General features: G+C 50.6%; 3 protein-coding genes across 19 annotated transcripts in view; 2 read left to right on the top strand and 1 right to left on the bottom strand.

Moving 5' to 3' along the window:
* The window catches only part of abi2a (abl-interactor 2a), a 30,768-nt gene extending 24,699 nt beyond the window's left edge, over window positions 1–6,069 (top strand). For 9 of the 17 annotated variants that reach the window (XM_049007439.1, XM_049007400.1, XM_049007408.1 and 6 more), the window contains 4 exons: window positions 2,083–2,241; window positions 2,719–2,799; window positions 3,703–3,879; window positions 4,023–6,069. In XM_049007439.1, coding sequence (XP_048863396.1) covers window positions 2,083–2,241; window positions 2,719–2,799; window positions 3,703–3,879; window positions 4,023–4,198 — 593 coding nt within the window. In that variant the 3' untranslated portion in view covers window positions 4,199–6,069. Of the gene's footprint in view, window positions 1–2,036; window positions 2,242–2,718; window positions 2,800–3,702; window positions 3,880–4,022 lie in introns of all 17 variants that reach the window. The other 8 variants (XM_049007529.1, XM_049007433.1, XM_049007514.1 and 5 more) reach the window with 2 other exon arrangements.
* A 1,318-nt stretch (window positions 6,070–7,387) lies between these two features.
* spp2 (secreted phosphoprotein 2) lies at window positions 7,388–9,722 on the top strand. Its single transcript, XM_049017392.1, has 6 exons — window positions 7,388–7,552; window positions 7,736–7,860; window positions 8,270–8,392; window positions 8,978–9,088; window positions 9,337–9,388; window positions 9,477–9,722. The coding sequence occupies exons 1-6, from the start codon at window positions 7,393–7,395 to the stop codon at window positions 9,566–9,568; spliced, it is 663 nt and encodes a 220-aa protein (XP_048873349.1). The 5' UTR covers window positions 7,388–7,392; the 3' UTR covers window positions 9,569–9,722.
* A 970-nt stretch (window positions 9,723–10,692) lies between these two features.
* The window catches only part of LOC125745019 (ras-associated and pleckstrin homology domains-containing protein 1-like), a 51,231-nt gene continuing 39,813 nt past the window's right edge, over window positions 10,693–22,110 (bottom strand). The window contains 10 exon segments of the mRNA XM_049017402.1: window positions 10,693–13,512; window positions 13,817–14,397; window positions 14,399–15,106; window positions 17,163–17,305; window positions 17,415–17,535; window positions 17,674–17,772; window positions 19,309–19,419; window positions 19,802–19,945; window positions 20,042–20,107; window positions 20,945–21,066. Coding sequence (XP_048873359.1) covers window positions 12,123–13,512; window positions 13,817–14,397; window positions 14,399–15,106; window positions 17,163–17,305; window positions 17,415–17,535; window positions 17,674–17,772; window positions 19,309–19,419; window positions 19,802–19,945; window positions 20,042–20,107; window positions 20,945–21,066 — 3,485 coding nt within the window. The 3' untranslated portion in view covers window positions 10,693–12,122.

Here is a 22,110-nt window from a genome sequence, read left to right as displayed (position 1 = left end):
CCCTCCGTGCCGCCTCCTATCGTGCCGCCCTCCGTGCCGCCTCCCCGCCGCCTATCGTGCCGCCTCCCCGCCGCCCTCCGTGCCGCCTCCCCGCCGCCTATCGTGCCGCCGCCCTCCGTGCCGCCTCCCCGCCGCCCTCCGTGCCGCCTCCTATCGTGCCGCCCTCCGTGCCGCCTCCCCGCCGCCTATCGTGCCGCCGCCCTCCGTGCCGCCTCCCCGCCGCCCTCCGTGCCGCCTCCCCGCCGCCCATCGTGCCGCCTCCCCGCCGCCCTCCGTGCCGCCTCCTATCGTGCCGCCCTCCGTGCCGCCTCCCCGCCGCCTATCGTGCCGCCTCCCCGCCGCCCTCCGTGCCGCCTCCCCGCCGCCTATCGTGCCGCCGCCCTCCGTGCCGCCTCCCCGCCGCCCTCCGTGCCGCCTCCCCCGCCGCCCTCCGTGCCGCCTCCTATCGTGCCGCCCTCCGTGCCGCCTCCCCGCCGCCTATCGTGCCGCCGCCCTCCGTGCCGCCTCCCCGCCGCCCTCCGTGCCGCCTCCCCGCCGCCCTCCGTGCCGCCTCCCCGCCGCCTATCGTGCCGCCTCCCCGCCGCCTATCGTGCCGCCTCCCCGCCGCCTATCGTGCCGCCTCCCCGCCGCCCTCCGTGCCGCCTCCCCGCCGCCCCCGTGCCGCCTCCCCGCCGCCTCCGTGCCGCCTCCCCGCCGCCTCCCCGCCGCCCTCCGTGCCGCCTCCCCGCCGCCCCCGTGCCGCCTCCCCGCCGCCTTCCGTGCCGCCTCCCCGCCGCCTATCGTGCCGCCTCCCCGCCGCCTATCGTGACGCCTCCCCGCCGCCTATCGTTCCTCCTCCCCGCTGCCCTCCCCGCCGCCTATCGTGCCGCCCTCCGTGCCACCTCCCCGCCGCCCTCCGTGCCGCCTCCCCGCCGCCCTCCGTGCCGCCTCCCCCGCCGCCTATCGTGCCGCCTCCCCGCCGCCTATCGTGCCGCCTCCCATCGTGCCGCCTCCCCGCCGCCCTCCGTGCCGCCGCCCTCCGTGCCGCCGCCCTCCGTGCCACCTCCCCCCGTGCCACCTCCCCGCCGCCCTCCGTGCCACCTCCCCGCCGCCTATCGTGCCGCCTCCCCGCCGCCCTCCGTGCCGCCTCCCCCCGTGCCAGCCTCGTCTGCATTAGCTTCTTCGTCTTCATCTGTGTGAAATGCAGCAGCTCTGCCTCTTTGTGTTGCATGTCGGAATTGCATGGATTGTCGGAGCGACCTGATAGGCCGGCTTGCTGAGTTTACGCCTCGGCCACTGTCCTATCAGAGTCTGATTGTTCAGTCTGCCCTGTCCCCATCATAGGTTTCACTGTAAAAGCAGCAGCTGGATCTGCAAAGCTTCTAACACTGTGCCAGATTAAATTAGAAAAGCATCAGCATTTCCACACAGAACCCTGATTGTGATTGATTCTCTGTAGTGCTTTCGACAAATTATTGTGAAGGCCGTAACTTTTCTTGAATCGTAGATTTTGTGAAATGATTATAATGAACGAGCTTCAGCTGTTTTAAAGTCTTACCTAAGAAACGCCGGACATGTGCCAAATTCAGTCAAATTTTGCTTGGATGAGTATCACTGATTTTTCATTTAAATGAAAGCTGGTTAAAAATCTAAAACAAATTGGACAATGGAAAGGAGGTTTTTATACAATACGTAAAGTATTTAAAATAATTTAAATGCACTACAGCCTAGCTAAACATTTGCGTACAGTGTTTCTTACAAAGCAATTTAGAGATGCTACCTGTTTGCATAGTGAGCAGTCAGTGGCGAATGTCCTGGTTCAGCAACAGTCTCTGTACTGAGAGGTGTTTGGGTAAAACCGAACATGGCATCTCAATTACTGTGTGCTTAAGTAAGCATCGTGAGTAGTACTGTGCCAAAGCAGCAGCATCTGGACATTAAATTTTGGCTTCACTCACTCTCTTTGGAAAATCGGGAAATGAAAGTGGTCTCTAGTGTCCGGAATGTACCGACCAGAGAGGTCTTCGATGAGCTGTTAGCCACTGTTGTTTGCTTAGGCCCTATGGGATGCTTCACAGGCGACCCCTGGTGGTTTTACTGCAGGTACCACTCAGTTCTACAGCATGAACCGGCCAGTGTCCAGGCATAACGCCCCAGCGGTGGGGGGATCCTTGCCGTACCGCCGGCCCCCCTCTGCGACCGGCCAGGCCAGCCTGCCCCAGAGCCAGGTCAACGGTGGGCCGTACTTCAACCAGAACCAAGGTACGCCCGTGCTGCCGTCCTCCGTGACACTGACTATACTTTAAAAAGGAATGTATGCTCTTGATGGCTGAGTGTGGCTCGTGTTTAATTATAGTAGGATATGAGACGGAGCCGGTTCCAGGGCTGTGTGGCAGTCAGCGGCACAGTGGTGAATGCCGGGCTCACGGTCACGCACGCTGCCGAGAGTCACTGGGTGCTCTGTCACTGACTCTTATCGCTCTCTCTGCTCTGCCAAAGGGCATTTGTTCCTCACGCAGTCGTGTCTGCACACTAAACTAAGCAGCTCTCCTTTCTGTGCTCTCCCTCCCTCCCTCTCCCTCTCTCTTTCCCGCTCTCTCTCGGTCTCTCTGTGTCCCCTTTTCTCTCTCTTTCTCCTGCCATCCTTTTGCTGGGCCACACCTGTCACTCCCTTCCCTCCCATCACCGTGCTCCCCATCTCCCCCACCCCCGCGCTCATTTCCATGTGGCTGCGAGCAGCAGGCTCGCTGGTGGCCCCGCCCCCCTCCGTCACTCCACAGCTCCCCCTGGTGGGCTTCGTGGCTCGCGTTCAGGAGACCAGTAAGTGGCTTTTGACTCCTTTCCATGCATGTGGTTCAGTGCCATGCCTGTCCCCATGCCTGGCTTGCTGTTTAGCGCCATTAGCAGTTTAGCGGTCAGGCTCAGCTCCTCCTGCGTCATACCTGTTTTTTTTTTTTTTTTTATAAAGGAAACGGTAGTTTATCAGGCATGAAGTGAGTTAGGAAAATGAAAAGTAGTTAATTTACATTACTTACATTACAAGTCATATTGATAGTATTAAGAGTTGGGAAATTCAGGCCCGGAGAGAAAGTCCAGACCGGGATTTTGTTTCAACCAGCCAGTTGAGTGCTCTGTGACTGTGACTGACTCTACGTTCACCTGGTTGGTTGAAACAAGATCTTGGTCTGGACTTCTGCTCTCTGGACCTGAATTTCCCAACTCTGGATATTACTGACCCAGCCAATTGTGAGAGCCATAGTCCATGAACAGAATAAGCATCTATTTTTTGTCCGTGTAATCTTAGAACTAAATAGAATGATGTGGGCAAGATTTGTAAATTCACTTTGCAAATTGTAATTAAATTACATAAATTAGTTTAGAGCCTAGAATATCAAGAACTTTTAATATTAAATTTTATAAAAGGTTTATCGCTAGATTAACTAATTACCTCAGTTGCTGAAAAGGCCCCACCAGGCTTTGTTAGTCGTTGGCGAGTTTCCCGGAGATCTGACGAATAGGAGCGAGCTCTGCATGCAGACCCTCGCCGTGACGTCCACGCACGCACGTCCGCCGCCAGGCTCCCTGCACCTCCCAACCCCTCGCATGGCCGCCCCCCCCGCTCTGCAGGAACCACGTTCTCACCGGCAGCCTAAACCAAGCGCATGGGCAAGCGCAGGTCGCCGGTGCCGCACCTATATGTCTGATCGCTTGTGTTCCGCCCAGTTACAGAGGCCACGCCCCCGCCGCCTCCTCCTGTCGACGAGCCAGTCTTTGAGGACTCTCCCCCACCGCCGCCACCCCCAGAAGACTACGAGGAAGACGAGTCGGCCGTGGTGGAGTACAGCGACCCCTACGCGGAGGAGGATCCCCCCTGGGCCCCCCGCAGCTATCTGGAAAAAGGTGCTCTCTCTCTCTCTCTCTCTCTCTCTCTCTCTCTCTCTCTCTCTCTCTCTCTCTCTCTCGTCCTCTCTCACTCTAATCATGGGCTGTCTGCACGGTTTGGCTCTTGCACTGACATCCTGTCCTCTCTCCCTGGCCGTCAGTGGTGGCCATCTACGATTACACTCGAGACAAGGAGGACGAGCTCTCCTTCCAGGAGGGCGCCATCATCTACGTCATCAAGAAGAACGACGACGGTTGGTACGAGGGCGTCATGAACAGCACGACGGGGCTCTTCCCGGGCAACTACGTGGAGTCCATCATGCATTACGCCGAGTGAGCCACAGGGGGCGCCCTCGCCATCTGCCCTCTCCATGCACCTCTGATGTATCTGTACACGAATACATATGCATGTGAGGAGAGGGGTAGCTGGAGGGGGGCAAGATGGAAGGGAGAGGAAATAAAATGGCAAGGACTTTGGGATCTGAACACCTTATTTGGCTTCATTGTGTTTAAGGGGGGAGGGGTATCCAAGATTAAAAATGAACGAATATAAGTGAGTTAGAATTTAAATATTTCATCAAATGCTGTTGTAATAAACACAGAAGTAACCACTATTTTATTATCTTTCCGTTTTTGAGAAAATAATTGAAGTTGAGACATTCTTGTGCTCTTTCTTTACTTTTCCTTTCTTTGCTCACATTCCGTTTTTTTTCCACCCGAGACCGTCATGGGGCGTGCCGGCGGCGTTCCGGGTTCGCCGGCGTCCCTGAGCCATGCATTTTCGCTCCCGAAGCAGTGCTTTCTAAGTGAACCCAGGGATGCGGTTCAGTGTAAAGCGGGCGTGCTGAGTGAAGTGGGCAGGCAGCGAGTCACCCTGGGCTCACTTCACGGCCCGGGGGTGGGGGGGGGGGGGGGGTGGGTTATATTAGCACAAAGGTCGATTGACGGCGCCTGAGCCTCGCCGGCCTCCCGCAGACACAGGGGTACCTGGCAGCCCACTCTGCCACACATATGCAAGTGCTAAGTGTGTCGTATGAACATGTATTGACATTTTTGTGACTTTTTTTTTTTTTTTTTTTTTTTGGTTGCAAGCTATTGTGTAGTGAATCTAACCAAAATGCCCAGTTGAATTTAACAAGATCTTTTTATGTAGTGCTGTATAGACTGCATGCTGTATTAAAACTGATTTTCAAACGATCATTTACATTTTCACCATAATCCTCTGCTTCCCTGGGCTTGAGTATGCAAGCGGTCTTTCTGTTATTAACTCCTCAATGACGTGGAAACTGCATAACAGGAGAATCTCCAGTCACATTCAGGGAGTTCTGGGCCCGTGATAGTGCCATATTGTGTATATTTATATGGATTTGTGTGTGAGGTGGGGTGGCTTTATTATTACTCAGTAACACTTCGGAGGTTGTCTGTAACTGGTTTGAAACTGTAGTCAGGACATTAACGCATAACATGACTTCAGAATCATGAGTATATGGGAATTGTAGTCCTGACTAAAATAACATTTCCCCCCTATTACTTCCTGTAGGAAATATTCATAAATGAAGACTAGATTTCTGAAGCTGACAGCCACTGAAGGGCATATTATTGCACCCCCCCTCACTTAAAAAAAAATGGGTAGAGATTATCGTCAAAAGTATTTATCAAAACCAAAAGCACATTGTTTTGTAGAAAGGAACTTTTGGGTAACAAAAGTTGTGTATTTGTTCCCCAGGCTCATGAACATTGCAGTTTGTAAAAAAAAAAAAAAAAAAACATAAATAAAATTCTATGGAAATCAACAGCAGGAAAATGCTCTTGGAATAACAGAAAAAAATAAGTTTTATGCACAAAGAGTATATTATAGATGGATAAATATACATGTTTAGGTGTATGAAGTGAGTTTGAGCTTGGCTGTTTGCTGAGTTGTCACAGTGAGCGATTTCATCAGCGTGTCAAAGATCTTACACTTTTTCTCCCCACCTTGAGTTGATCTGTTCTTGTGACTCTTGCATGTGTTTATTTTGTGGTTTTGCACCTTCTGATCTCTGCGGTGATCAACCCGAGTGCCATCCCAAAACTGAACACTGGGGGGAGTCGGGAACTCATGGGCAACTAGCCTTCTCTGCACAGAAATGTAACTGTGGCCCTCAGTCAGAGGGCAGGCAGGGGAACAAACATTAATGAGATGTCTATAATAAAACTATTGGGACTAAATGGGTGTCCTGGCTTTTTTTTTTAAAACCCCTTTTCTGAGTTTTTAGTGTGTGTGTGTGTGTGTGTGTGTGTGTGTGTGTGTGTGTGTGTGTGTGTGTGTACACTCTTAGCTGACAGACTGAGATTGACTGAGTGGTTAACACAGCAGATTAACAACAACAACAACAAATTTATTTTTATATAGCGCATTATCACAACATTACATTGTCTCAAAGCGCTTTACAGCATCCTCACCCAAAGCCCCCAGTGAGTAAGCCAAAGGTGACAGTGGCAAGGAAAAACTCCCTAGAAGGAAGAAACCTTGGGAGGGACCAGACTCAAAGGGGGAGCCCATCCTCCAGGGGCCGATGTGACTCAACAGCTGCATGATGTACTAGTCCAAGGAGCCTGACTGATCACAGCAGCCCTGGAGGTGAATCTTCTAACCCTAATTATACTGTTAGATTGCTCTTCCTTATCATGTAACCCTAATTTTATTTCCCTCCTGGCCTATGAATTACTCTTTATGCATCTCTTTGGGACTGAAATACCGAGAGAAATTTCTGTTTTTCCCAATTTTTGCCCAGAAGGTTGTGGGCTTGAATCCCATGGCAGGTGGTGTAATATCAGCATTGTCTTACTAATTCCAGCTGCTCCAGAGTTCTGGATGCTGGCTGCCGCCACTCTCTGACCCCCAAGCTTTCCTCACTTTCTCGCTGTGTTGCTTTGGGCATGTGCCGAAGTGAGAAACGCTCATCGATTGTAGGAATTACATTCTGACTTCAGTCAGCTGGTGATCTTTAATCAACGCTTTTTTTCTGTCTTGCATAACTTGTCTTATAGTTTGGGTCCCAGATGGCTGAAAAACTTGAATGTTACTTTGGGAGGGAGAGACTAAGCCCAGGAGCAGCAGGCATGGGGGGGTGAAGCTGACTGGGGGATGTAATGTGCCCATGCGGTGACTAATATCACCCTTTGTCCTCTGATGGCAGGTCAGGTCTATTTAAACCTACGGATCCACAGAGCCAGATAGGGCCTAATACAAGGTGCTGAAACCCGCTGTATGGAGCCTACAAATCCCAGGCCAGCCTCCTCATTCCTGTAACGGTCATCACGGGTGAGAGAAGGTCCATCAATGCCAGAAATGTCAATCGGCACTCTATGCCAGATAAATCGTTTAATCTGGTGGCCAGTCTGCCCCTTCAAAGCGACATATTCCAGCTGCTTTCAGAACAGCACACGTGCGGGGGGGGTGATGGATTAGTGATGCCTGGGAATGCAGGCCTGTTTGCTTGTGGATCGATACTGTTTGTGTAAGAAGGGAATCAAACAATATCCAAGGTTATGTGTTGCGGTGAGAGCGAGCGAGGTGGGCCAAGAGTGTCTGCTGAGGGATATTTAAGGAAAGATTGGTGGAGGGAAAATCTGTTTTTTTTTTCCCCTCCGAGAGACATGAGGGTGGAGGTGCTTCTCTGGGTGTTACTGCACGCGCTCTGCTCTGCCGGTGAGTGATGCGTGCTGAGCCTATTAAGCAGCGTGGACCCGCACTCACTATATTACATTACGCTGTTTGTATTCGGTCGCAAAATGAGTTTCCGTTTAAGAGTAAAATATAAGCTGAGGTTTTATACGTAACGGCTGCACGGGGTGGGGCTGGACGCATGACCGGCGTGTTTGGGTGCGGCAGGCTTCCTGGTGCCGTGGCATGCTACACCCTCCGCTGAGCGGCAGGCTCTGGGGGTGGCCCTCGACCACATCAACCAGCAGGCCAAGGGATCCTGGCTCTACCGAGTGACCAGAAGTTCTGTCAAGGTTGTAATTCTTTGTGCTCTGTTACCAGCCTGCATTTCTAAATCTTGTTTCATTTTTCTCATAGAAAACTAATTTTAAGTAATTTTAACTTTTGGCACCATTGGTACAGAGTAATGTTGCTTTGAACTTCATCCCAGTCATAGTTATATGTGAATCGAAGCACTGAAGTATTTACAAACTGTGTAGAATATAATACCTTAGATCCCCCGCTTTTTTTTAAGAATTTAAAACCTTGCGTAATTTTAAGTAGGCATGCGCACATGCACACAAAAGCAACAATTCAAATCTGTTTGAAAGTGCTACACATTAAAAACATTTTTTTATTCTGTCTCAGCGCCCATCTATGAATAGGAATATATGCATGTTTGCTACACGAACTGGTGTGATGTCTCACTCTCTTCCCCTGCAGATTATCCCCAAAGGGTTAAATTCCTATGAGGTTATGCTGAAGTTTGGGATCAGGGACACCGTCTGCCCCAGAACATCTGCAGTCAGCCCAGAGACCTGCACTGTCAGGCCGGGTATTTCTGCGGTATGATCAGAGCACAATGCGAGTGAGAAGCATGGAATTAGCAGCATGGCTGTAAAGAGGCCAGCCCTGCAGCACTGAGTAAACATGGGAATGACGAGAACTTGCCTTGTTTCTCCAGACTAAATGACTAACAATTGGCCAGTACAAATTTGTCATTTCTTCAGTAGGATGAAATCAATTTTGTATTTTTCAAAAGGCTTATAATTATTAGAGGTTCTAATGATTTGCTGTAATATTGGCCAGTACTGCCGGTTAATCCTGTAAATGCGGCATTGGTGCCTCGTGGGACACTGTGGTACAGATGTTACAGGGTTCATACATCCTGTCTGTTCAGTACAGCGGTGAGTTTTGCTGTATTTGCAGAACTTTGTTAGTGTTGGCAGCAGGAGCCCAGGCTGATGGGATTCTCATCGGTGACCTGGAGGAGGGCTTAGTTAAAGCCAAATCAACTGTCCAATTTCTCAACACTCAAATTCCAACTACAGTGCCAATTTTCCAGGACCAAGTCACAAAATTAAACATTTCCGGGAAGGCAATGGCGATTTTTTTTCTGGGGCTACACTCTCTCACCTGCTCTCCCCCCAGTCTGTGGCATCCTGTTCCAGTCGGGTGCGGCTGACTGGTGACCTCACCGAGCTCCTGTCTATCAGCTGTGCCACTGCAAGCAGCTCCAGCTCTGAGTCCAGCAGTGAAGAGGTAGGCAGAAGAGAAAGGCAGGCCTCAGCAGGTCACCTGGGAGGGTTCGTGTAAGGAAACCCAACCACATGCCTAGAGACTGCAAGGAATCAGCTAATGTCTTCATTTTGAATATGCTTTACATTGTGACGCACTTAATCGATTAATCAACCTTGACTGATATGTAGAGCTTCCGTTTCAAAACTGTAAAATCTCTAAATAATATGAAAGAAAGATGCAAGCGCACGTAAAACTATCCCTACCTACAGATGTTTGCCGGGCTGCCCCACACAGATCCATGGGACCCCTATGGGAATGGAGGTGAGCAGCAGTACTGTGTCGTCACCTTGGCGATCAGCAGTGTGCCATTACACTTAATGTTATATGATAATTAACCGATTGTTCACAGGTCTGGCTCCGCCCATTCTGCCTCGACCCACAGCTGACTGGCAGAACAGAGATAACCAACTGAACCAGAATGATCTGGGTCTTCACGAGTAAAACAGTGATGGATACGAGGGCTGATCCAGCTGTCCTGTACATCCTTATATAGGCTGGTTCTGTTGTTACTGGGTGACATTTTGCATACAAACCCACTGAAACCTGAAATGTTTGAGAGGGGTACAGACTCTGAGAAATAAACTAGTATACTATAGTTGACGTGGTGCTCTCGAACTTTCCCTTCAAAGATATCAGGTTATTCGCCACAAAGGCTACTTTGAGCTGACAACAGTCAGTGCCAGTCAGTGCCAGTAAGCAATAATGGAATCTCCTGGTGGGAGAATGTGTCTGTCCCACTGATCAGTCAAAAGCATCAGGTTCATCTCTACACTGTCATCGCGCTCTACAATCACACCCTAACTGTGTGGTATGTTAGTGATCAGACCCATTAGCTTCAACGATACTTAGACTCCTCAAGTCTACCTTGAAAGCTTTATCATCTAACTACCATCAGTGACAATATACTATCATACAAACATCCATAAAGCAATGTGTAAGCCATAAAGATCTGGCTTAACATCAGATATTTGCATAGGGGGCTGAAGCTGACCCCAGGCAGCACAGGGCACAAGCCTGGGGTCCTCCCTGGATGGGATGGCAGCCCATCACAGGGCACAGACACACCCAGTCGTACTCTATGGATCTAACCACGCATCTTGGAGTGGTGGGAGAGAATCTGAGCACCTGGGGAGACCTACATGACACAGTGACAACATGCAGACTCCACCCACTGACCACAGAAACTGTCCATTTTTTGTTGAATAGTGATGACTGACAACTGGACGGTGTTCCCCACTGGTTGTGGGGCAGGAGGGGAATTTCAGTAGCAAGCTTCTCCAGGAAATCCTGAGGTCAGGCTGAGCAACCTGTCCAGGCGCTGGAACCCAGCTACCATGATGCGATGGTGGAAGAAGTTATCTAACCATTAAGACACCCGGCCTGCAGCTCTGACAAAACTCCCCATCAGACCCCTAATCCATGTACTAGTTAATCCACAGAGAGCTTGTGTGCGAGAGATGGTAACACTCCAAAATATGACTCGCACATTGAGCTTTTTTAATTTCATGAGAAGATGTCAGACAATCAGTAAAGCACAACAAAGGAGCCACAGCGACACCATGTGGTAGGATTTAAACATTTATATTGTGATCTTCAGTTTAAATGCAAGAGACATTCTGATTTTTATTTATTTAGTTATTTAGATATGCTAGATGTTCCTGAATTTAAATATCTCCCTTTGTTTCCAACATAGGATACAATATTCAATAACTTAATGTTCAGTTCACATATAGATAATTGAAGGCTGGGGAAAAAAAACAATGATATATTGTAATATAACCAAATTTCTCCCACAAAGGAACAAGATGCATGTAATTTATCATCAGCTACTTCTCTTGGGTTGAGTCCTTTGAACGTTTCCATTTGTTATGGGTTAAAAACAGTTGAAAATTGGCAGGCAGGTCCATTGTGGAATTATAATTGTAATTGCCGTTGTAATCGTAACTTGAATCTGCTGAACGGTCCTGGGAGGGAGGCCACTTCGTGCTGCACATGAGATGTAGTGTTGTGAGCTGATGGTTAGATGCACGGAAGGCAGTAACAGGCTGCTGTCGGGTAAATCATCTGAGCAAACTACTGCACTCAAATCACGCATCCCTAAGCCGGCAGGTGTTCTTGGGGCACGACAGCATGCTGTCAGCTTTAGTCCCTTATGCCCCTGCGACAGAGGAAGGACGGAATGCCTGGCCGCCAGGAGCGGCGGCTGTGCGTACAGACAGACAGCACCAGGAGCAACGCAAACAGAGCACATGAAACCCAACAGCCCCCAACAGCCCCCTCCACCCCATCAGCTCAGGAATGTCATCTCCCAGATGGCTGTTAAGCCATCACATCTCCAGTCGTACAGTGATTGTGTTCCCAGTAGGTGAAAGTGTGATCCTTTGTGAGGAAGAAGAAGAAAAAAAAAAAAAAAAAAAAAAAAGCAGGTTGAACTTGAACTACATGTGGGAGGAACCGCGTCAGGCCCCTGCGACTGCCACAGGGAGACCCCTGTCCCAGTTCACAGCCCATCACCTGCCACATGCTCCCCATCCAGCTCTGCAGCGCAAAACGCAGAGCGGAGACTGCGCTACGCTCCGCTAGACTCCGCTTCTTCTCTTCAGGATTTAAAAATGCATCTCTGTAATAAAACAAGAGAGTTCACATGTATTAAATAGTTTCATATAAAAGCAAAGATGAAAGTGATGCCTCAGCCCATAGTCTAAACACACTTTTCCACAGACCCAGTCACTGTCTTCATACATGTAGGGGAATCCATGCAGTACCAGTATATTGCAGAAGTCGTCATTCTTGGTAATGGTTTGTGAAATCACCATTAATACAGAGCGGCACAATTACACAGAAAAGCCTATCAGTGGTCTGGTTTGCCTTTTTACAGGATTATAGGAATAGTTGAAATAGGAGAAGACTGCACAGTCCATGGTGGGATATGATGGGGAGGAAAGTTCTAAAATATGCTCCACAGTTCTCAATCTGGGCTTAACAGGCTCCACTGCTACCAGTCCCCAGTCAGTTTGGTGCTCTGGTCCCGTTTGGGGGGTGCAGGCGGGGGCCCTCGGCGCAACGTTGCATAGCCTGAGATGTTCCCTGAAGCACAGCTGCCCTGCTTCTGCTCCAGCAGCGCTTCTGGGGGGGGTGGCGGGAGCGCCATGTCATCCATGGTGGCCATGGGCTCCAGCTGGTCCGAGATCTGGGGGGAGGGCAGGGAACCATGCCTGCTGACAGACTTGCGCTTCAGAGTCCTGCTCAGGTCCTCCAGGAAGTTGCCTTTGGGGGAGGTGGGCGGCACCATATGCTGAAAGGGTGGGGAGGTGGGCGGGGGTTCAGGCATGGAATTCTTGCGGCAGGACAGCATGAGCTCGGGGGGCTTCGTTAATGAGTTCTTACTCCGGGAGGTGGTCTGGGGCTGGGGGTTGACCACGGCCACCCTGGGGGACCCGTTCTGAGGGCCGGCTGGAAGCGGAGGAGGAGGTGGCAGGAGCGCTAAGTCAGGCGGGGGAGGAGGAAAGTAGTCACACTGAAGTGGTGGAGATGGGAAGTCACCACCGGATTGGCTGTTCTGCCCAGCTAAGGCCTGCAGGGCTGGGGGCAGGTTGGAGAGGCTGAGCTTGCCTGGTTTGGGCAGCGCTCTGGGGCCCACAGAGGGCTCCTTGGAGGGAGGGCCAGAGGAGGACGTAGGTGAAGCAGATGCAGATGGCTGGCCGAACCTACTCACCAGACTCTCCACCTTTTTTGGCTCCTGGTGCTCAGAAGAGCCAAACTTGATACTGGTGTTGCGGTGGGGGGCCGGGGGTGGCTTCTTCACTACGCTGCCGAATGGGGTGGACTTCAACGGCGACCCCATAGTTGGTGGGAGAGGAGGCGGTGGAGGAGGAGCTGGAGCAGGAGGAGGGGGAGGAGCTGGAGCAGGAGGAGCTGGTGCAGGAGGAGGGGGAGGTGGGAAGTCAAAATTGCCTTCTGGAGGAGGCGGGGGAAACTCAGGAGACAGCTGCTGGGGCTGCCCCCCCGGCTGCCACTTGGGCTTAGCCTTGACAGCAGGGGGCGATGGTGGCCCCATGAGCTTCGAGCAATCAGAAGTATTAGGGGCAGCCAAGGAAGACTTAGGGAACTGGCTGACTATCTGCTTCACCAGGGAAGGGGTGGAGGAAGTTACCCCAACTTTGGAGGAGAGGCTGTGCTGTTTAGGGAGGGTGGGTGGGGGTTTACTTGAAGAAAGACTGTACTGCTTTTTCATTGGAGCAGGCGGGGGAGGAGGTGGGGGAGGAGGCGGAGGTGGCACAGGATGCTGGGCTGGTGGGACAGAAGGCAGAGGAGATGATGGCAGGCCGAATGGTTTTGGGGCAGTCTGGGGTGGAAATCCACCGAAGAAGGTCTTAGCTGGGGGAGGGGGTGGGGTTGGTACATGCAAGGGAGGTGGCAGAGGTGGCGCTGGTGGAGGGGGTGGTGCTGGCACATGTAAGGGGGGTGGTGGGGGCAGAGCTGGAGCAGGAGGAGGAGGGGGCGGGACTGGCATATGTAAGGGGGGTGGTGGAGGGGGGTGGCGGGGGAACTGGCATGTGTAAGGGGGGTGGAGCTGGAGCAGGAGGTGGAGGGGGTGGGGCTGGAATGTTTAAGGGAGGTGGGGCAGGAGCAGGAGGTGGAGGAGGTGGGGCTGGCATGTGTAAGGGGGGTGGGGATGGAGCAGGAGGTAGAGGGGGTGGGGCTGGCATGTGTAAGGGCGGTGGTGGGGGTGGAGTTGGAGCAGGAGGCGGAGGTGGGGGAGGAGGAGGTGGTGTCACTGCATGGCTGGCAGGCGGTGAAATATCCAGTGGAAGATTGGGAAACCTCTGGGCAAGGACCTGCTGAAGGCCGTTGCTGCTGAGGGGTGGTGGTGGAGGGGGGAAACCATTGCTTTGCAGGTGAGCAGTGGGAAGTACAGGCTGTGGGCGGAGCAGAGTGGTGGGCTGGGCCATGGTATGGCCAGGAGGGCCCAGCTTCAGCACAGCCATGGCAGAGCCAGGGGCCGGCATTGGAGGTGGAGGAGGAGGTGGAGGTGGGGGTGGGACATTGACAGCCGCTGGTGGCTGGGGCTTGATGGACTGGGATGGTGGGGCAGGGGCTGCTAGATGCTGAGCCAGCAAGGAAGGCTTTAATTGGCTGTTGGCCTGTGAAGCATTCTTGAGGCGGGTGATGGTGCTGTACTTGGCGAACATGGTTGGGGTGGCGTGGTGGGATTGGTTGGGAAGAGGTGGAGGAGGTGGAGGTGGAGGAGGTGGTGGGGGAGGGGGGCGGTGGCGACGGCTGAGCAGACACATTGGGGAAACTGCTGCGAGCCTGAGGTGGAGCTGGAGGTGGGGGAGGGAATGAGGTGGAGGTTGGGGTTGGAGGTGATGGCTGCGTTGGCATGTCAGGTATCAGGGGTGGGGGTGACTGCTGCCCAGGGCTGCTGGCCAAGGCACTCCATGCTTGAGGTGGGGAATGCTGGGGCAGGGTCTGCGGGGGAGGTGATATGGGTAAACTGCTCCATGCCTGAGGTGGAGCAGGGGCAGGGTGGGCCATAGAAGGGGGTGGAGGTGAGGGGTGCACAGGGACGTGGGGTAAACTGCTCCATGTGTGAGGTGGAGCTGGGGCAGAATGGGCTAAGATCGGGGGTAGAGGTGATGCCTGCGGAGGTACGTTGGGTAAACTACTCCGTGCTTGAGGTGGAGCAGGAACAGGGTAGGCCAGGGAAGGGGGTGGAGGTGAGGGGTGCACTGGGACATGGGGTAAAATGCCCCATGCTTGAGGTGGAGCTGGGGCAGAATGGGCTAAGATCGGGGGTAGAGGTGATGCCTGTGGAGGTACATTGGGTAAACTACTCCGCGCTTGAGGTGGAGTAGGGATAGGGTGGGCCAGGGAGGGGGGTGGAGGCGAGGGGTGCGCTGGGACGTTGGGCAGACTGCTTCGTGCTTGAGGGGCAGGATGGGGGAGGCAGGGACCTTTGACAGACTCCGCCTTCACCTGCAATCAGAAGTTAAAATGTAAAAGGACAATGAAGCCACAAAATGATTTCCAAGAAGAGCAGCTTCCATAATGCATCACAATGCACCACACATGACAACAAAATAGTGGTTATTCTGCTTAAAACTCACTTACAGAATGTGGCAGCATAGCACAACAGAAAATAAACCAGCAAAATGCAAGTATGAAAATCACATGGATGCAAGAGACAAAATATTAATGATAATGTTCAGGACTTAAACCGTGAGGAAGAGAGACATAACTGCAGCAAATGGTCTCTCCTCTCTTTAAAGCCAGCACGGGCAAGCAAGTCTCAGTTCTCCTGCACATAAGGTACCAACACACACTCTTGCTAGAAACTGAAAAACACCCTGAAGTAACCAGCAACAGTGGATTTTCACTCAAGCGCTCATGGGAGTTTTACTTACACAACAATGTTCTGAGGGCAGAATGAAAAATGATTGGTTATCTCTCTGAACCAATCAGATTGAAGAGGAGGTGGGTTCAAGCAACAAGAACAAATCAGATGACTTGGTTCCGCCTCCTCTGGTTTCTTCGAGCCTGCTGCTCTACAATCTGATTGATTATCTTTGAACCGATCATTTTTCAATCTGCCATCCGAACATGTTTGTGTGAAGTAAAACTCTCACAAGCCATTCAACCAAAGCTCAGAGATGGTGCATTAAGCAACACAAAGCCGGTACAATACCCTCGCACCAAGAAACAACTGATGAGAAACATCTGAAGAGAATCGGATTTTTAACAAGACAAGGCAGACTGCCAAGGTAAACATCTCACTGGGAGCCTCGGTGTTTTGCAGCTCTCGCACATGTGCAGTTTCCATCCTTGCTCTGTTACACATAAAAAATTGGTCTAACTGATGGCTAATCAGCATCTGTGTTCCACAAGGCTGCATGTTTTTCCCCCCACAATGAAAGAGGGACGATCAGCTCTGGCAGCTCGACTGGCGCCATGATGGAGGCACACTGGGAGAGGACTGACTTGGAAACCTGGATCTGGGATCCACTGACTGATTTATGAAGGTGGCAGATTGACCACTGGCAGAAAAGCTAAGATCAGCCTGGAAACAGGATGAACACACGGGTGTGTCAGCAGACAGGCTGGGGCAGGGGAGACTGCAGTGGAATTGAATCGCTGCCAGGACAGATAGTTGGGCGCCATCACGTCACGTGACGCACGCAAACATGTGCACCACATCAACACTGCCTGCACACTTCAGTAAATCACACTTCCCACTCGGGGAGGATAAAACAGACTGACAAGCTGGGTTAATCCAATAAGGGGGAGGACCCATCAAACAGGGAGGGGGGATTAAATTAAAAGTGCTCTGTGAATGGACTATGTTAATGAAACAGACGAAGAAAAAGAAAAAAACAAGATAAAAATCAATATTTCAGCAGAGTGAGCGAGCATTCCGCTTCAGGAGCCAGCCAGGCTGGACGGGACAAGCTGGCTGGCTCATTGAAATCTCCCTGCTGCGGATTACAGACTCCAGGGTCACAGTTAAAGGACTGGCAAACCCCTAACCTCAATCTCCACTAGTGCACAAGGGCATGGCTTTGCGAGACTTGACCTTCGACCCCTGGGTAGACAAGGGGAGAGGAGAGAGATGAGGAGAGTAAAAACATTGACAGGCATGCTTTCTTACTCTTCCGTGTGCAGAAGAGCACAGAAGGGCTAGATAAGCCATCTTATTGAAAATACAAAAAAAGTTCTTCTTCATCCAGTCATTTTCAGGACCAGCAAGTTCAGGACACACAAAGACATGGTGAACTGCATGATTCATCCTATGCCAGGAAGGAATCCAAAAGCTTGATGAGAATGTTTGAAAGACTAATACAAAGCAAGTCCACATTTTGCAAATGCATACAGTAACCCACAAAATACAGGCAATTAATGTATGGCGCTGCCTGCTGCTGTATGGATGGCTTAGGGCAGCAGGAGGACAGGGTGGTGGGGGATAATGTTGGGGGGGGGGTGGAGGGGGTGTGAGAAAGCAAGCAAGAGACCAAGAGAAAAAATGGCCAGGCCTCACCTTGCTGCTCTCCTCCAGCTGTGTGCCCCTTTTCCAGGCCTCAGAGAAAATGGAGCTGACCACACTCTGGGAGCGGGCGTGGCTTACGCAGGCCGTGTCTGACACGCCGCTGTCTGATTGGCTGGAATGGTTGGAGTGGGACTCTAGAAAACAGATGGAGGGCTTGAGTGTTTGCATGCCGCAGCACACATACATTAACCTACTGCTCGTGTGAGAGCTTTGTGTGAGATCTCCATCTTTCTGTCATAGCACCTGGCAGGCTGGAGGAGCTGGAGCCAGATTTGATGCTGGAGCTGGACAAGGAAGACCAATCGTAGGCTGCTTCTGTTCGCTTCATGGCCTCCTGGTAGTTCAAATACAGCTGCTTCCCGTACTGCAGCCGCACATGGGAACAAAGGCACAGCTCATCAGAAGCCAGGCTGAATAGAAAACCTACTGGATAGTAGCTCTCCAGGATCGGAGTTGGAGACCCCTGCCTCCGAGAGTGGAGCAGATCCCTGATGGTGATTACCTTGGCAATGCGGATCCCATTGATCCACTGGTGTAGAGTCCTGACATCATCGCAGCAAAGATACTTGATGTACTGAGACTTCTTCTGGATCTGAGGATGCTGTGTGTCAAAATATGCACATTACAACATGCGTGCACTATCAGCATGGTGAGCACTGCTCAGCTTAGAAAACAAGAGATGTTCTTAAATAATGTGCATGACATATTCAGCCCACAAGATGGCAGCAAAAACTTATCCAAACCAACACTTTGATCTAAATTCTCCCTTATCTTTCAAAAGATACTGGGGTAGAGAAAAACTGTCAAACGCATGCTTTTGCTTTTTTCTGCAGTTTTGCTTTAATTATTCCCCAAACCATCAGCTTGCATTATTGTAGAGACTGATTATTGTATATGCAGTCATAAACTGTATTCGCTGCACACAAGTTCACCGTTATGTCCCCACATTGTATAATGACAAATGGTACCAAAAGCTCCACTATGAAGCCTTGTAATGAAGAGCCCTAGAACAGCCTCTGATTCATAAGGAGCCCAGTGTGAGTCTGCAGGCAAGGCAGCTGCTCCACAGAGGCAGAGCTGGTGTTACTCTTCCTATTTGGGATTAATTTATGAAATAAGTGACTGAAATTAATAACTGAAATACCTTCCCTTATAAAATCCTGTTGTAGTTTAAAAACACATTTTCTCTCTTCTTTGCAAACGTTCAGTATTGTAACATTGTAAAATGTATTACACCACTGTAAACCGTGACGCCTAGAGGCCAGAAGGATCGGCCAGTGTGTCTGAAGTGAGGCTGAGGCCTGGGGAGAGCTGACCTACCTGGAAATGGGCGGGTCGCCTTCGATGTTTGCATACAAATCGGTGCAAAGAAAACACTCCTGCTAATTCCGTATTCGCAAAAAACACACTGAACAACCTGCCAGTGGACTTAAGTCTCTTTACAGTCAGGGTAATATACTGACATCATGTTGGTCAAAATGAATGATTTTGAAGGTTTATCCTTCATCTCTCTCTCTATCTCTGCTTTTTAGCGCGATGATCAGGGGTTTAAGCGTGAGATATAATCAGATAGCGAGTGAGAGCAGAAAATTTATTTCACAAAGTGTTACTTTTGGTTATTGAATTTTTTTTTCAGATTTTAGTGTCCAATTTTGCCTGTATTATTCTTATTTATTAATATCAGAATAACATTTTCTTTTGCTTCATTTAAAGAGAGCATGAGACACTGTTCTGAATAACTGCTTCTTGTTACATCTGACATCCTTGATAAGTGTCTTAATGTTTAAGCTTTATAAAAAAAAACTTTGTTTGTGTCAAACCCGGCAGAATATTATTTTACAGCTTAATATTTTTGCGGTAGCAAACAAATTACAGTTGCCCCCCCCACCCCAATCTTTGGGGATATGTTCCAAGACCCCCAGTGGACGCCTGAAGATGCAGAGAGCATACATGGTGTTCACTACTATATTTTATCCTATACATAAATACTTGTGATTATCTCCTTACCTCCTCAATTACCTCCTGTTTTTAGCTGACGGCTGCCACTGTCCATGTGCCATGTTAACTGCATGTCCGGCTGAACCCGAGAGGGCGCTATGAAACTGGGCATCACAGCGCACAGTGACGCACACCTCACCTTGAGGGTGAAGCAGTAGTCCGTAGGGGCCTTGTACTTGCTGCGGTAGTCCTGGCCATAGTACACGTTCACATGGTCCAGCTGCAGGAAGCACACTAGGTCCCGGGAGGCCTGGGGAGAAAGCGGATGCTAATAAGGAGACAAGCCTTTGGGGCTACGCTTCTCTGTATGCGTGTACACATGCAAATCCAGACATAGGCAGAACAGACATGCTGGGGAGCTATCTGTGAAATCCCTGCTTCCTCCACTAGGTGGTGCTCCTAGTGAACTGTGCTGGGAGGAGCTAAGCAAGGTGGCAGCCATGAGGATTAGGGGAACTAACATTGAAAGATGCAGAACTGCAGTTATCAGATTCAAGGCAACTAGGGAGGGGCGGGAGTAGAAAATCCTCCTTTGTCCTATGAGCCTGTTACTCTGTCCTGACTGCAGAAGGTCCACTCAGCTGGATCCTGGATTCCATGGGACGTTTGTGTGCGCATGGTCTGACACAAACCTTGGCTTTGCCCTTTGGCACATAGTACATTCCAGAGGCACGGAGCAGGAAATAGCGTTTCTTCCACGACTTCTTGCCATCCTCCTTCAGCCAGAGTACCCCCTCAATCTCCGGCACGGACACAGAGCTGCCGCAGAAGCACTCCTGCAGGAAGGCACCACAAGCATGATGGTCGGACACGCCGGGCTCACGAGACGGCTTCCCTGACGCCCTCCATCGCCCCCCGCCTGCGTCCCTTACCTCCAGCAGAGCCTCTTTGTTCCTATCTGCCATCTCTGACGTCTCCTTCCTGCCCAACAAGTAGTTCTGGCAGTAACATAGGCAGGGACATGGGAGACAAACAGACGATCAGAGAGGAGGAGATAAGAATCACAGACAGACTGTGACATTCAGAAAAATGATGTCTATGTAACCATGCAGCCTTCCACCCATCTAAATCAATCACATATCGCTTTTCCAAGAAAGGTGAGCTTTCAGGTACAAATCGGACCAGTAAGTTCAAAGCACAAATGAACTTGATTATGATGCTTTAAATTCTCTTTTCATCTACGCCGTCCTGCTCCACTGAGACACACATATAGGGGACAGTAAGCCTGGCGGTCACAGTGAGGGAACAGCCACCTATGAGGCCTGTGGACCTAGGGGTCAAGGACCTCGCTCCAGGACCCACGGAATAGTCATGTGACTATTCTACCAAAGCCAGGTTCAACCCGGCGACCTTCCAATCAAAAGCACGCAGGCTTATCCTACTCTGCCCCCAAACTTTAAACAAGAAAATGATTAATTACACTATCATTAACGTCATCACTGGCAGATCAGTAAATTCAAAACCGACTTGTGTTTTGCTTGCGTGTTCTATAACATCCCCCACCACTATCTATGAGAGCGAGGATGACTCTTAATATGCAGAATGAAACCTGCCTTGCAGTCACACATGCAATCAATTATTCAGCCTCACATGCAGTTTAGTGACCTACTTTCCGAGCAAGCGGCAGGCAGGTTGCCGTGCTGAGATCTGCGCATAGGCACACACCAGCTGCGTATATCCTGTGTGAGAGTGTTTTTGCGTGTGTGCAGTGTGCGTGTGCGTGTACACGCACGCGTACGCATGTGTGTGCCGGGAATGCGCTTCCAAAGCCTCACCTGTGGGTTTTTGAAGAGAGCGTACTTCTCAATTCTCTCTATGAACATCAGCTTGTTGTGACTATCCCGGGTCCAGTTCAGCAGGTTCTCTACTAGGTTCTCGTGGTCCTCAAAGATACGCTCTATGGGAAACCAAAAACGTATGATTAGAGCTACAAGCCCTCTTACTGCATTTGTACATGAAGTACATTTCAAGAAACTAAGGAGACAAAATCAATAGTACAACAAACTATGGACAAGAATTCCAGCAGCAGCAGAAAACTTTGACTGTAAAGATGCACAATTCCATGACGTGAAGGTGCCCACCCCAATCTCCAGCCAACACCTCCACCACCACCAACAGCTTCAGCATTAACTGGCTACCATCACCAAACCGATAACTCGACAGCTGCCACCATTCGCACCTTACGCACCAGTCACAACAAGCAGCGAGTTCATCATGACCAAGCAGCTGGAAGATGCTCCTCTCGCATCAGCCTCATCGCCATCCAACAGCCCCCCCACCCTCGCCATAAACACTGCCGAGCCGCCCTGCACATTCATTCATACCGCACATTTACAGACTGATTCCACTCTTACCACAAATACACAAGTTCTTTGGACTCCTGAAACCTCCTGATACACACCTATTAACAGAGAGTTAGCTACTTTTAGTTTATTACGCATTTAAAGACTGAATCATGTCTTAAAATAAAACTTTAGCAACATGTTAATTGTGTTTCTGCTTACAGATACTCCAAGAAAAAGTGAGTCACTTTTGGCCAAACTCTCCATCACATTTTAACAGAAAACCAGAAAGCTGGCAATGCGCAGAGATTTTCTGGCATAAATCACTCTCTACAGTCACATTAGCATCACAGGCAAAGATTTATTGGGGGAGCTGTGCGTGTTTTTATTTACGGGGGCCGGCACTGTGTTTTGGCAGCTCTCCAGTTTGGATCTTCTGAAGGTCAGCCACTCTGCAATTGGTATTTTCAGATTTTCATCTTCAGCAGCCCATAATCAGTCATAATGTGTCTGAACCAGACCATGCCGACTTCAATTTACACCCATTAAGAGCTATTTGTGTCGCCAGCAGAAAGGATGAGGTTTTATCTGCACTCCCAGTGGGGCAGGAAGCTTTAGGGTGAGACTCATAAGCCGACTCTGCAACAGCCTCAGGAAAT

Source organism: Brienomyrus brachyistius, chromosome 1 (assembly GCF_023856365.1).
Source record: "Brienomyrus brachyistius isolate T26 chromosome 1, BBRACH_0.4, whole genome shotgun sequence".
NCBI classification, from domain to species: domain Eukaryota; kingdom Metazoa; phylum Chordata; class Actinopteri; order Osteoglossiformes; family Mormyridae; genus Brienomyrus; species Brienomyrus brachyistius.
Note: the sequence above shows the minus strand (reverse complement) of the source record. Positions and strands in the feature narration are given on the sequence as shown.

Excerpts from the sequence above, each read along its gene's own strand:
- spp2 (XM_049017392.1), top strand. The coding sequence starts at position 7,393 with ATGTGTTGCGGTGAGAGCGAGCGAGGTGGGCCAAGAGTGTCTGCTGAG. Across the intron at positions 7,553-7,735 it reads GCACGCGCTCTGCTCTGCCG|GCTTCCTGGTGCCGTGGCAT; the intron begins GTGAGTGATGCG and ends TGGGTGCGGCAG. Across the intron at positions 7,861-8,269 it reads TGACCAGAAGTTCTGTCAAG|ATTATCCCCAAAGGGTTAAA; the intron begins GTTGTAATTCTT and ends CTTCCCCTGCAG.